Raw genomic sequence first — 15,723 nt, forward strand, 5'->3', positions numbered from 1 at the left:
TCCAATTTAAGATTTTTAATAACTCTCTCACCCCATCTATGTGGGGGGTCGTGTTTGGTGTTATTCGACAGATTTTTGAAAAATATTGAACACTATTTTTCAGTTCTCGATCTGATGTTCATCTCGCGAAATATCGCGGGGTTCCTTTTTAAAATTTAGTTACTCACCATCGTTTGCATTAAACCCAATGAATTAAACTCAATAGTAAGAAGGAAGAAAACAGAACATTGGGAAGTATTTTCAAAAGAGATGGAGCACGAATTTTATGGGATGCAAAAGGAAATGTGGAAAATGATAAGAGGTCAAAGAGCAGAGATGAAGGAATTGATAGAAGTAAAACATATTGATACAAATACATGGACAACTTACCTAAAAAACCTTCTATCAAGCAGATAATCACGAAGAACTGGGAACACCAGGATTAGAATCGGATGAGCAAACAGAAATTAAAGAGGAAGATATAAAGAACGCCTTAAAAAAGATGAAAAATCGAAAAGCTCCTGGGAAAGATAGAATAGCTAATGAACTTTTAAAATACGGAGGAGATAGACTTCACAAAGAACTGAATATCCTTATAAGTAAAATAATAAATACAGGAAGAATTCCAGAAGAATGGAGAACCACTCAAATGATAGCGTTATTCAAGAAAGGTGATAGGGCAGACCCCTGTAAATATAGAGGGATAAATTTACTGAGCACTATACTGAAACTCACAACAAAAATACTTATGGAGAAAATAATGGCGTGCATAAATATATCGGATGAACAACAAGGATTTAAAAGTGGAAGATCATGTAACGATGCAGTTTTTGTAATAAGGCAGATAGCGGAGATATCATTAGAATATCATACAAACCAGCCTTTTTCTGTTTCATAGATCTAGAAAAAGCATTTGATAGAATACAATTAAAAGATGTGATACACCTACTATGTGACAAAAATTTACCACTGGATATCATAAAACTGATAGAAAACATATATTTAAAAAATAAAATAGAAATGAAAGTCAATGGAATAATAACAGAACCCATAGAAACAAACACAGGAATCAGGCAAGGAGATTCACTAAGCCCTCTACTGTTTCAACATAATATTGAATGCAATAATAAAACAAGTGAAGAAAAAAAGAGGGTACAAATTGGGCAATAGAGAGATAAAAATATTCTGTTACGCTGATGACACCGTATTAGTAGCAGAGTTCGAAGACGACCTACAAAGATTATTGCACGAGTTCAACATTAACGCAAAAGAAATGAATATGAAAATGTCAACCCAAAAAACAAAACGCTGAGTAATTGCCAAAGCACCAATAAGGTGCAAGTTGGAGTTAGACAATGAAATTATACAACAAGTAATGACTTTCAAATATCTGGGAATTAATCTATCAGCCGACAACAATATCGAAGAAGAGGTAAAAGACCTAATAATTAAAGCCAGTAGAATGGCTAAATGCCTAAACGACACAATTTGGAAAAACAAACACCTAAGATTGGAAACAAAGGCCCGAATATATAAGTCAGTTATTAGCCCAGTTATGACTTACACGAGCAAAACACGAAGACATCTGGAAACCAACGAAATGAAGATCTTAAGAAGGATTGCTGGAAAAGGACTACAGGATAGGGTAAGAAGTGAGGAAATCAGACGCATATGTGGGGTAGACAATATAAATACCTGGGTAAAGAACAGAAAAGAAGAGTGGAATGAGCACATAAGCAGGATGATAGTAAGAATAGGATCAAGGATAGTAAGAATAGCCAGGGACAAGTAACCGTTAGGCAGGAGAAGTATAGGACGCCCAAGGAAAAGATGGAATGACAACCTAGGGGCAGAATGAAAGGCACCGTTGAAGAAAAACAGGCAGTCCTGCCTATAGAAAAGAAGAAAAAGAAGACCATCGTTTGGATATTGACCATGAGTTGAAGAGTCCATATATGGTAGGGGTACATTTACAGGATACAAGTATTTTCTCACGTGCTCGAGTAACGCGCAAAATTCCCGCTTGGGCCCTACCATACAACGCGTTTCACATAATTTTTAAACATAATACTTTTGTATTACTAAATGTGCAAATTTTTTAGCAACATAGGCTCATGTGAAATCAATCTCGTTTAAAATTTTTACCTACCTATTGAATATCGACCTAATCCTGATCAAAGTAACAAAAATCGAATATCAATTAGATTGAAACTAGCAGAAAGTAAACAAAACTTTATTTCGACTGATTAAACAAAACAATTATTTTCTGTGGAAATTACATTTTACCCCAACAAAGTTAAATTTATTTTACACGTTAAATTGGGCGCCAGAAACTTTAATAAGGAAAACTGTAGACATTTTCTGGAAAATACAAACCAGATGTATTTAAATTGCGTTTTAGTTCGAAGCAGATTGTTTGTAACCAATTTATATCTAGAGAGGACTAAAATCTTCCTATTCATAAAACAATCTATATTGAATTGTTTCAAAAACTCAAGAAAAACTTAATTATAACTGATTTTGTCTTGTGTAAGACGTCGACAGAAATACATAATTTATTCTTAAAGACCAGGGAAATTAGAAAAATAAAAGCCTTTTTTTGTGACACACTTTGATCAAGGTATCTAACAACTGCTTGTAATAAACTTGGTGATGACTGATTCGGACCATAGTCTCCAGATACTGTTAAATAGGTTTACTGAGAGTAGTTGTGAAAAAATTGGGATGAAGATCAATACTGCGAAAATTAAAGTTATGAAAATATCAAAAACAAAAATTTACCCCTCCAATATATATAGGGTGAGGCAGATAACTGGCCTATTAGAAATATCTCGAGAACTAAAGGCAACAGAATCATGAAATTCGGAATAAAGAGGTTTTGAAGGATGATGTATTAAATGAAAATATTTTTATCTTTTTTTATAACTTTGTTTTTTTAAATGGGACACTCTGTATATTTTTACATTTTTCGATTCTCCTCAATATCTTCTTTCTTAAAATATGAGGTTTTGTAATATTATACAGGGTATTTTAAGAGATATTTACGTTTTTTTATTAATTTCGTAGCAACATTCACACCCTGTAGAGTTGTAATAGTTTGATATTAAAACTTTGCTTACGTTCAAGTGATTTCTAATATAGTCTATTATTGTTAAGAATCATTAGTATAGCTAATTTTGAAATTTTAGTATACAGGGTTGGTCGAAACTCGGAATGAATATTTTCTGAGTTTTCTTAAATGGAACACCCTGTATTTGAGTATTGTAATGAAATCATATTTCATAGTACTTTTTATTTTATAAGTATTCCCTATACCTAGCTGCTTTAATTTGTGAGGTATTGGTGATTCAAGCTAAACATTAATTGCAACAAAAAATACGTAAAATTTTATTAGGTTGGCCGTGAAAATATTCAATCACAAATAATTTTTCAGAAATAAATACATATTAATCCAGACTGATCCTTAAAATTACCAATAATGGTTTACCTATCAAAATATTTACGTAGTTAAGATTGTTGGTGTGATTAACAATTAAGCACAAATTAAAGCAGTTAGGTATAGGGAATGCGAGAGAATTCCGAGTTTCGACCAACCCTGTATACTTAAATTAAAAATTTAGCTATACTAATGATTCTTAACAATAGTAGACTATATTAAAAATCATTCGAACGTAAGTAAAGTTTTAGATGTCAAACTACTAATATTCTACAGGGTGTAAATATTGCTATGAAATTAATAAAAAAACGTAATTATCTTTTAAAATACCCTGTATAACATTACAAAACCTTATATTTTAAGAAAGAAGACATCGAAGAGAATCCAAAAATGTAAAAATATACAGGGTCATGTCCCATTAAAAAAAAAAACGAAGTTATAAGCAACTTCCGGTATAACCGGAAGTAGCAAATAGATGAAAATATTTTCATTAAACAGATGACTCTTCAAAACCCCCTAATTCAAATTTTCATTATTCTGTTGCCTTTAGTTCTCGAGATATTTCTAATAGGCCCTTTATTTGCCTCACCCTGTATATGTGAACTACCAATAGCTTGAATACGAAACCAATAAAAATATCTTTGCTGCTTGTTCAACAATCAACTTGAATATAAACAAGAAGTAAGATCGAGAATACAGGTAGCCTGACAGGGCTTTATCAAAATCAAAAGCTTATTTTGTAATAATAGCATTAATATCAGCGACCCATAACAAGCCTTTTAGCTACATAAAAATCTCACCTTTACTACTATTTGTTGTTCCCAATCCTGAAGACATATTTTGCAAAAGCTTAGGATCTCGCCTTCTCTTTTTTGTGCTTCCTGGTGTGCTGCCTTCTTCTGATGTTACACTGGTATATAGCTTTGAAGTTCTGTTGCTCCTGTCGCCGTCTGGATCCTTTTCCTTAAAACAATTGTTATTGTTAATATCTACTATATTTTGCCATAATATAATTAAATAAAAGAACTTATATTAAGAAGTCTAGATTATCGCGACCGATATTCCTCTTAACCACTTATGATCTTTAAGTGTCACGCAGAGGCCTTTGAGCCGAAAAAGTGATGAAAGAGCGTAAAGCGAAGCAGCATTCTGCTTGAAGACACTTGTACAAAACTGCATGGACCAACGAAAGGATATAATCATCACATTCCTCGATTATGAATAAGCGTTTGACACCGGTAAAACACGATGCAATGATAAAAATGCTACGCAATGCTTATATTGAAGAGAAAGATATAAGAGTCATCCAGAATCTCTATTGGAATCAAAAAGCACGGGTGATGCTGAACAAATCAACGAACTTGTTGGTGAATGACCAATGGGATCCTCAACAAAAAATAAAATGCCGTATCGAACAAGCAAGACCAGCGTTTATTTTTAAACCGCTACTTTGTAACCGCCATCTTTGCATATATTTTGCAACCGCATATTGTTATATAGCATGAAAACATGGACGTTGAAAATATCTTTCACTAATAAGTTGGAGGCATTTGAAATGTGGACATTGCGAAGAATGTTCCGCATACCATGGACAGCTAGGGTGAGAAAAGAGGAATAGTCCAGGGCGCATCTGTTTTGAGATCGGCGTTGAGAGGTGACTCAAATTTTTTTGCAGAAATTGCTTAAAAATAGCTCAAATAATAATATTTGAGTTATCCTCCCTCCCAAAAAGGTCAGGAACATTGTTTAAATAATCAAAATGTCAAAATATGAAGAAAAATTCGATTTATTTATTGGTTTTTTGATTATTTATAACTTTAAAACTATTCATTTCAAAAAAAGTTTTACTGATATAAAAGTTGCGTAATTAAATTTTATACAATATAGAATTGGTTATAATTTAAAAAAATAGTCACCCTTGTTGCAAAATAGCAATAATTGCGAAAAAAAAACATACAAAAACAAGTATTCGCATTTTACGTTTTTCAACCATTTATGCTACACTTAGGACCTCCATATCTTACCCAGAAAAATTTTATGATATAGTAAGACAACACTGTAAATTTTATTAAGATCGGTTTAATAGATTGTGCAAAATAAATTTTCCAATTCAGCTTTCGCAAAAACAATTCATTTTTTTAAAATGTTGCAGGACTGAAAATAAAGCAGATAGCAAGTTGAATTTTTTTTGCTTATAGAAGTGTACTGTATTCTTTTTCTCATGATCATCTTTCAGTGCGTCACAGTTTTTCGATTTCTCTCTAACGCATTAAATTGTATGTGACAGAAAAAAAGGCACGTCTGGGAATACTTCGATAATTATTCTAGTTCGGTGATTATTCTAGTTGTCGATAGATGGCGCCATAATCAAAAAAGAATTATTTATTAAATAAAATAATAATATTATCAATATAATCTGTACAATTTATAAGACTATACAAATGAAAGAAAATACCATTTTATAAATGCAATAGACACAATTGATTTGGTTTTATTCCAAATTGAAAATAAAATTTGACAACTGTCAGATTTAACTAAAATGTCACGTTAGAATAAATGTCATAAATATGTATTATCACGGACTTACCTTTTTTTCTATAATTTGTGACGCACTGAAAAATGTTCATGAAAAGGAGAATACCTTTCATTTACACTTTGCAAAATTAAAATGGATTAATTATCACGGCGTCAGGAAACTTTATAAATAAACATTAATTTTTGGTGCTACGCGCAGGACAGCGGTGTTCGATTCACACAAGTTGATTTCCACCAAAGTTTCTTCCAACCTTTATCTAATATATTATTTTCTTACTCTATATTTTGTTGTATTTTAATATTTTAATTCCACAAAAATGAAACTAATTTTATTATTGTTTGTGAAATATTGTTTAAACAATGGCATCTGTTTAAAAATAATAAACTTTTATTTTCTAAGTTAAAATATATGAACGAAGAAAATTCTTGCTAAAAAAAGTGTTATTTCAAAGGATAGAGTATGTGTTTTTATTTTGCAATAAACAAATTTATTTATTTATATCGAAATGTATATTTAATAAAAATTAAAATGTATCAATCATTATCAAAGGTCATTGGAATGTCCAATCAGAGCAAAATATCCGCTGTCCTGCGCGTAGCACCAATAATTAATGTTTATTTAAAAAAATTTCTTACGCCGTGGTAGGTAATCGATTTTAATTTTGCAAACTGCAAATGAAAGGTACGGTACACTTCTATACGCAAAAAAATTTCAACTTGCTATCTGCTTTATTTTCAGTCCTGTAACATTTTGAAAAAATGAATTTTTTTTGCGAAAGCTGGATTGCAAAATTCATTTTGCAAAATCTATTAAACCGATCTTAATAAAATTTTTGCACGATTGATCATTTTTGACTGTTTACCGTGACAGATTTTACGTCAGTAGGTGACATTTACTAGCAACTCGACGGTAAGTAATCCAACTCGACGGTAAGTACTCCAACTCGATGGTAAGTAATTCACTTACCGTCGAGTTAAAAAATCTCTTAATGTTAATTTATTTTTTGAAAGAATAAAGAAAACTAACGAATTATTTATTAATATTGAAACTTATGGTACAATTTGTTAAATTATTTAATGAAATCCCACTTGTTTGGGCTGTGGTTTCACTTCTAACAGAAACTCCTGCAGAATCGCATACATTAGTAGTATTACTAGTATTGCACAATATTTTTTCGGCAAAATCTATTTTATTTTGAAGAGAATCTTCTACATAGCTTTCTGCCACTGTCGATGAACGCCAACCTCCATGACGCTTTAACCGAGGACATCAACACCTTTATTAGCAAAAAGCGTTGCTGATGTCCTCCTGAACGAATGGCCAGTATAGTTCTCGGGATTAAGCAAATTTAAGAATGTGGCAATTTGAGAAGGCCAGCCCCCGATTGTCCCTTTCCCTATTACTTGAGCACAACAGTTTCCTTTGGCGTATCTTAAGAACAAATGATTTGATTTTACTTGCAATGGACGAAGTTTTATATACTTTTGCAGAATTTCTAAATATGGAATTTTATCGTTTGGTTTATTAAAGACTGTAAAAGTACGCTGGATGTTCGTTTTTGTATTGGGTACTTTTACAATCATTAAACCATCGGTTTGTTGGATGTCATTCATAGTAATATTATATAATTCTTCTCTTCTACAGGCACCAGATATTCCCAATATCATTGCGACCTACAAATTATGAAAAAATCTTCATTAGAGTATTTCTTTTACCTAAACTAGATTATATTACCTTGTGAACTAGAAATTCTTCATCCGGTGCTTCCATCAGAAATTTTTCAAATTGCTCCCGTGTAAAAATGCTCGCTTTCTTAGGCCTATAGCCAACATTTTTTCTCTTCAAATACGCGATCAAAGTTGAAAACTTGGAAATATCAATGCCATCATAAAGAAAAACGGTGTAATCATTGAATATTCTGCCCAGAGGCTTCCCAGAGCTTTCAACTGCATATGTCTTTGAACGAAATATGCCAATAGAGTCTTTTCTTCGATTCTTAAATTCTTGCCTTCGCACCATTTTTTAAAACTTTGGTAGGTATTTTGATAACGGATTTTGGATTTTTCGGGAATAATTGCGGAACACCCTTCTTCCCAAGCCCGTTCAATTTCTTCAAATTCACTTTCGCTCATATTTTAATTTATAATAATCAAAATTGTACTTAAAATTATTGACAACTAAATAAAAACTCAATTCTCCATTGTTGTTATGCACCCTAGTTACTACCTAACAACAACCAAAGTATCTATCTTGATAAAATAAATAAAACTAGTCAATATGACGAAAATGTTTAATTTTATAATTTATGATGGTATCAATCGTGCAAAAAACGTTATAAGCATGTCGAACGTTAAGGGTAACCGATCTCAGACAATAATTGGAGTCGTCGCTCCGCTGCTCCTCCAAACAATTGTCTTCGATCGGTATAAAACCCTTACCGTTCTCCATACTTAATATACTATTACAGTATGGTTTTACTGTATCATAAAGTTTTTCTGGGTGAAATATGAAGGTCCTAAGTGTAGCATAAATTGTTGAAAAACGTAAAATGCGAATATTTGTTTTTGTATGTTTTTTTTTGCAATTATTGCTATTTTGCAACAAGGGTGACTATTATTTAAATTTTTAACTAGTTACATATTATAGGAAATTTAATTTCGCAACTTTTATGTTAGTACAACTTTTCTTGAAAATGAATACGTTTAAAGTTATAATCTAAAAACGAAGAAAAAAATCGAATTTTTCCTTCATTTTTTGACATTTTGGTTATTTAAACAATGTTCCGGACCTTTTTGAGAGGGAGGATAAGTCAAATATTATTATTTGAGTTATTTTCAAGCAATTTCTACAAAAAAATTTGAGTCACCTCTCAACGTCCAAGTGTACTAATATTTTTACCGATGCGCCCTGGTCTAGAAGTCTTAATGTGCTTAATTTTAAGCAGAGAAAATACTGAGAGAGAATTGCTCAACATGATCAAGGGACGAAAAGTTGGATAACTGAGCCACATCCTGAGAGCGGAAAATACGCAATACCTCAACTAATGATCCAAGATTAAGGGCAAGAGCGGAGTAGGTCGCAAACAAATGTCGTGGCTGCGAAATAACACTGGCGAAGTTTTGCCTGCCGCAAAAGACAGACGTCTAACCTTAAGATAATTCGCCAACGCACTATAGGGTAGGTAATAAGAAGAAGAAATTGTAATAAAAATTTTAAACTATTGACTCTTATTATTATAATAAAATTATGTATAAATTTAGTAAAATGCAATTTTCATCTTAGACCGGACATTAGAGAGATATTGCTGAGTCTTTTTGCACTTGCTGTATTACAGCACGCGTTATTTTGACAGTAGAGCATGCGCAGATGTGATATCTAGCTTACGCTGCGTTATTGGAAATACGGCCTGCCGTTATTAGGGGAGTCGTTACGCTGTGCGGTATTCGTTGCGCTATTTTGTTTTCAGGTTATGTTTGTTGTTTACCTTTCATTTAAACCAAATTTATTCGTAATAATTTGCTAAAATGGGTACCTCAGACAGTAGCAAAGTAGATTTACTGATGACGATTTGTGTTTATTAAAACAAGTTTTATGTCAAAATCCATTGACTTCTCCAGAAAATTTTACGTTAGATCAGGAAAACATGAAGAGGATCAAGGATTCAAGGATCATTTGTTTCTCTTGCTCGATATTTGGAAGAAAATACAAACCTTTCTTCCATCTAAATTAAATTCTGGATTTTGAGTACAAATTAGATAAACAACAACTAATCTTAATCGAGCCGTAAAATACCGCAACCAAAATGTTAAGCAATATCTGCATTTATGAAACGTCTGAGAAATGTCAATTCTGTCAACATAGCGCGGTGTAAATAGCGCAACGTAGGCTGTGTTAAATTTGCAATATCTCTCTAGTATCGTCGCCCCCGCTAGCGCAATTATTCCGATTCGATTTTTTTGCACAAACTTACTCAAAAAGAGGTCCTTATAACATATCCACAGGGTGCCGGGCGGTGCCGTGGTCGAAAAAATTTTTAAACAAATTCACAAAAATAATTTTCTTATTTCCAAATTTTTTTTTTGATAATTTGGGTCATTCTGAGCAAAAAAGGTCTCTTTTCATTTTTCTCTAAAATTGACTGTTGTCGAGTTATACGCGATTAAAAATTTGAAAAATGCGAAAATCGCCATTTTCAAGGCTTCATAACTCGATAAAAAATGATTATTATGAAATTCAAAAAGTGACAAAATCAAGATTCAAATACCTTCTTCAGGATTCTGAAGAGATTTTTGTCATTAATTCATTACAAAGCTGTTATTTTTAGTTATTAACAATTAGCGCTATAGTCTAACTGTATCGTCTCCCCCGTTAGCGGAACAATTTCGATCAGCTTTTTTTGCATAAACTTACTCAAAAAGGGGTCTGCATAACATATCCACAAGGTGCCTTGCGGTGCCGTGGTCGAAAAAATTTTTAAACAATTTTTTTAAACAAATTCACGAAAATCATTTTTTTATTTCCAACAATTTTTTTAGATAACTTGAGTCATTCTGAGGTCCTCTCTTCTGAAGGTCTCTTGTAATTTTTCTCTAAAATTGATTGTTGTCGAGTTATATTCGATTAAAAATTTGAAAAATGCGAAAATGGCCATTTCAAGGCTTCATAACTCGATTAGAAATGATTATTATGAAATTCAAAAAGTGACAAAATCAAGATTGAAATACCTTCTTCAGCGTCCTGAAGAGATTTTTGTCATTATTTTATTACAAAGCTGTTATTTTTAGTTATTAACAATTAGCGGTATAGTCCAACTGTATCGTCGCCCCCGTTAGCGGAACTATTTCGATTCGATTTTTTTGCACAAACTTACTCAAAAATAGGTCCTTATAACATATCCACAGGGTGCCGGGCGGTGCCGTGGTCGAAAAAAATTTTAAACAAATTCACAAAAATAATTTTCTTATTTCCAATTTTTTTTTTTGATAATTTGGGTCATTCTGAGCAAAAAAGGTCTCTTTTCATTTTTCTCTAAAATTGACTGTTGTCGAGTTATACGCGATTAAAAATTTGAAAAATGCGAAAATCGCCATTTTCAAGGCTTCATAACTCGATAAAAAATGATTATTATGAAATTCAAAAAGTGACAAAATCAAGATTCAAATACCTTCTTCAGGATTCTGAAGAGATTTTTGTCATTAATTCGTTACAAAGCTGTTATTTTTAGTTATTAACAATTAGCGCTATAGTCTAACTGTATCGTCTCCCCCGTTAGCGGAACAATTTCGATCAGCTTTTTTTGCATAAACTTACTCAAAAAGGGGTCTGCATAACATATCCACAAGGTGCCTTGCGGTGCCGTGGTCGAAAAAATTTTTAAACAATTTTTTTAAACAAATTCACGAAAATCATTTTTTTATTTCCAACAATTTTTTTAGATAACTTGAGTCATTCTGAGGTCCTCTCTTCTGAAGGTCTCTTGTAATTTTTCTCTAAAATTGATTGTTGTCGAGTTATATTCGATTAAAAATTTGAAAAATGCGAAAATGGCCATTTCAAGGCTTCATAACTCGATTAGAAATGATTATTATGAAATTCAAAAAGTGACAAAATCAAGATTGAAATACCTTCTTCAGCGTCCTGAAGAGATTTCTGTCATTATTTTATTACAAAGCTGTTATTTTTAGTTATTAACAATTAGCGGTATAGTCCAACTGTATCGTCGCCCCCGTTAGCGGAACTATTTCGATTAGATTTTTTTGCACAAACTTACTCAAAAATAGGTCCTTATAACATATCCACAAAGTGCCGGCCGGTGGTCGAAAAATTGTTTAAACAATTTTTAGACCACGGCACCGCCCGGCACCCTGTGGATATGTTATAAGGACCTCTTTTTGAGTAAGTTTGTGCAAAAAAATCGAATCGAAATAGTTCCGCTAACGGGGGCGACGATACAGTTGGACTATACCGCTAATTGTTAATAACTAAAAATAACAGCTTTGTAATAAAATAGTGACAAAAATCTCTTCAGGACGTTGAAGAAGGTATTTGAATCTTGATTTTGTCACTTTTTGAATTTCATAATAATCATTTTTAATCGAGTTTTGAAGCCTTGAAAATGGCCATTTTAGCATTTTTCAAATTTTTAATCGCGTATAACTCGACAACAGTCAATTTTAGAGAAACATGACAAGAGACCTTTTTTGCTCAGAATGACCCAAATTATCTAAAAAAAATTGTGGGAAATAAAAAAATTATTTTTGTGAATTTGTTTAAAAAATTTGTCGACCACGGCACCGCCGGGCACCCTGTGGATATGTTATAAGGACCTCTTTTTGAGTAAGTTTGTGCAAAAAAATCGAATCGGAATAATTGCGCTAGCGGGGGTGACGATACTGCCCGGTCTATCTATTTATTTATGAATATCCAAAATTTTTGGACATTTATTGATTTTAAATTCTTAGAATCACCTGTAGGATCTTGTGTATACCTAGATCTAATATACATTATTCACCTGATATTCCGGTGGATCGTAGCTTATTATGGAAATGGGTCTATTCATCGCTTCTTGATAACTTCGCTTGTCTCTCGGGAATCCGACGATCGTTTGCTGGGCTGGGTTTGAAGCTTTCTCAGCTGTAAGCATTAATTTGAATTAGATGGTGTGGAAGGGAGTGACATTTAAAACTGGTTTAAAGACACATTTGAAATTTGAATATATTATTGAAAATTTGTTAATTTTTTACCTTATAATATTGTATAGCATAACCAACATTATTAAGTCCTGAAATACCAGTAGTAGATAATACATATACAAGTATACGTTGGAGTCCATTTGATATTGAGAGCGTAGTAGCAAAATTTCGCGCCAATGTGTTTTAAATGCATTAATTTTTTTCGAATCCTGAGAAAGCTGATAAGTATTTTTGAAAACTTTAAACGCAGAATGAAAGAATACGTTATTACCGATGGCCGAAAGTCCCTTAGAATAACCAAAAAGTTTCTTTTAAATGAGATATTTGAAATTAAAAATTTTAAAATTAAATGAAAAATATGAATTATTTTGAGAAATAATTATACACTAAGCGCCAAAATTAACGCACCACCTTAAAAATGGGACATTTTTAATGTCTCATATTTCCTAAACCTGTTGTCCAATTTTAGTGATTTTTTTAATATATTATAGCTTTATTCTTCAAGAGTGTCGATGTAATAATATTGTTGCTAAACAGATAAGTGTCATTGTATACCGGGTGTAACAATGATAGTGTGTTTTTTCCTCAAAGTTTGGAACACCCTGTGGAATATTCTAGCGTATATAAAATATTGAAATTAAAACTCAACTGTAACCTTAAGCTATCTTAACATTTTTCTTTTTGATTCATTCGCTTATGTTGGATAATAAAAAAGTTAGGTACTTTAACAACTAGCAATGTTATTCATCAGTACAGGGTGTTTCTAAATCAGTGCGACAAACTTTAAGAGGTAATTCTCCATGAAAAATAAAGGCCGTTTGCTTTATAAAACTATGTCCGCAAATGCTTCATAAACCTATGTCCGCAAATGCTTCGTTTCCGAGATACGGGATGTTGAATTTTTTCGTACAAACTGACGATTTATTTATTGCTCTAAAACCGGTTAAGATATGCAAATGAAATTTGGTAGGTTTTAAGAGGTAGTTATTGAACATTTTTTGGCATACAATTAAGAATTTTGTATTCACCATTGGCGTGCATACGGGTAATATGAGCCGTATGCATGCCAATGGTGAATATAAAATTCTTAGTTGTACGTCAAAAAATGCGCAATAACTACCTCTTAAACCCCACTAAATTTCATTTGCATATCTCAACCGGTTTTAGAGCAATAAATAAATCGTCAGTTTGTAAGAAAAAAATCAACATCCCGTATCTCGAAAACGAAGCTTTTGCGGACACATGTTTATAAAGTAAACGGTCATTTTTTTATGCAGAATTACCCCTTAAAGTTTGTCGCACTTATTTAGAAACACCCTGTATTGATGGAAAACGTTGCTAGTTGTTAAAGTACCTAACTTTTTTATTATCCATCATAAGCGAATGAATCAAAAAGAAAATTGTTAAGATAGCTTAAGGTTACAGTTGAGTTTTAATTTCAATATTTTATATACGCTAGAATATTCCACAGGGTGTTCCAGACAGATGAAACTTAACAATGGTCTTCCACAGGGTTCTGTCCTTGCCCCTTTACTTTTCAGCCTCTATATTGCTGACATGCCTGAAACCGAATCTCGGAAGTTTGGATATGCTGACGACTGGACCCTTGCAACAAGCCACCAATCTTTAGAAACTACAGAAATCACTCTCACGAATGACTTATCCATCCTCAGCGAATACCTTAAGAAATGGAGACTACAGCCAAGTACTACAAAAACTGAAGTATCAGCTTTTCATCTAAACAACAAGTTGGCAAACAGAGAATTGCGAGTGTATTTTAATAACAAGCTGTTAAAACACAATAAATACCCGAAATACCTTGGGGTTACTCTAGACAGAACGCTCACATTCAGAGAACACCTGACGAAAACAGCAGCAAAATTGAAAACACGCAACAATATAATACAGAAACTCTGCGGCACTACATGGGGGTCCACAGCATCAACATTAAGATCCTCTGATCTTGGCCTGATATATCCGGTGGCAGAATACTGTTCTCCAGTGTGGCTAAATAGCAGGCATACCCACCTGGTCGACACCCAACTAAACCGTACTATGCGTATGATAACAGGCACAATTAAGCCCACCCCTACAATGTGGCTACCTACCCTTAGTAATATAGCACCACCCAACCTACGCCGCGAACATGCATTGGTTAAAGAATATAACAAAATAATGGACAGTCGCCAGCTTCTAGTCCACAACGACATCCCCGATATTCTTGGAAACCGTCTCCGATCCAGGTTACCCCCTCTACAATCTGCTCAAGCGCTGCAGCAATCCAACTTTGACTTAAATACCCGATGGAGAGAAGATTGGGAAAGTAGGACAGATCCACATTACCATAGTCTACCGGACATCATAGGGAAACCTGGCGAATGTGAACGTCCCCGTAAGATTTGGGCCCTTAATCGAATTCGAACAAACTGTGGAAGATGCGCCGACTCCCTCCACAGATGGGGTAAACTCCCCTCGCCTTCTTGTGACTGCGGCGCTGCAAGACAGACGATCAGTCACATTGTTCAGGACTGCCCACGCAGAGCATACACAGGCGACCCTATAGACTTTGTAATGGCAACCGAAGGGTCAATCGAATATATAAAAAAATTGGACATCTGTTTGTGATGCATTGTATAATGCATAAATCTAAATATGTTCTGTGATATACTTAAGCCATACGCTAAATAAATAAAATAGGGTGTTCTAAACTTCGAGGAAATAACACTCTATCATTGTTACACCCGGTATCAATGACACTTATCTGTTTAGCAACAATATTATTACATCGATATTCCTGAAGAATAAAGCTATAAAATATTAAAAAAATTACTAAAATCGGACAACAGGTTTAGGAAATATCAAACATTAAAAATGTCCTATTTTTAAGGTGGTGCGTTAATTTTGGCGCTTAGTGTATGATTTCTGATACATTATAGAAGTTTTTAAAGACTTTCAGCCCTCAGTAAATTAATGCAACCTTCCATTCTGCGTTTAAATTTTTCAAAAATAGTTATTTTTTTTCTTCTTTTATGGCCTTTGGGAACTGCGATTACTTTTCTTAGGATTCGAAAAAAATGAAT

At 33.1% G+C, this 15,723-nt stretch overlaps 1 protein-coding gene across 2 annotated transcripts in view; it reads right to left on the bottom strand.

Annotated features, from left to right (window-relative positions):
- Positions 1–15,723, bottom strand: part of LOC114335819 (sodium channel protein 60E-like) — a 384,114-nt gene that overhangs the window by 77,529 nt on the left and 290,862 nt on the right. For both annotated transcript variants that reach the window (XM_050649033.1, XM_050649032.1), the window contains exons 17-18: positions 12,463–12,584; positions 4,216–4,378 (exon numbers count right to left, since the gene is read on the bottom strand). In XM_050649033.1, coding sequence (XP_050504990.1) covers positions 4,216–4,378; positions 12,463–12,584 — 285 coding nt within the window. The remainder of the gene's footprint in view (positions 1–4,215; positions 4,379–12,462; positions 12,585–15,723) is intronic.

Source organism: Diabrotica virgifera, chromosome 4 (genome assembly GCF_917563875.1).
Source record: "Diabrotica virgifera virgifera chromosome 4, PGI_DIABVI_V3a".
Taxonomy (NCBI): domain Eukaryota; kingdom Metazoa; phylum Arthropoda; class Insecta; order Coleoptera; family Chrysomelidae; genus Diabrotica; species Diabrotica virgifera.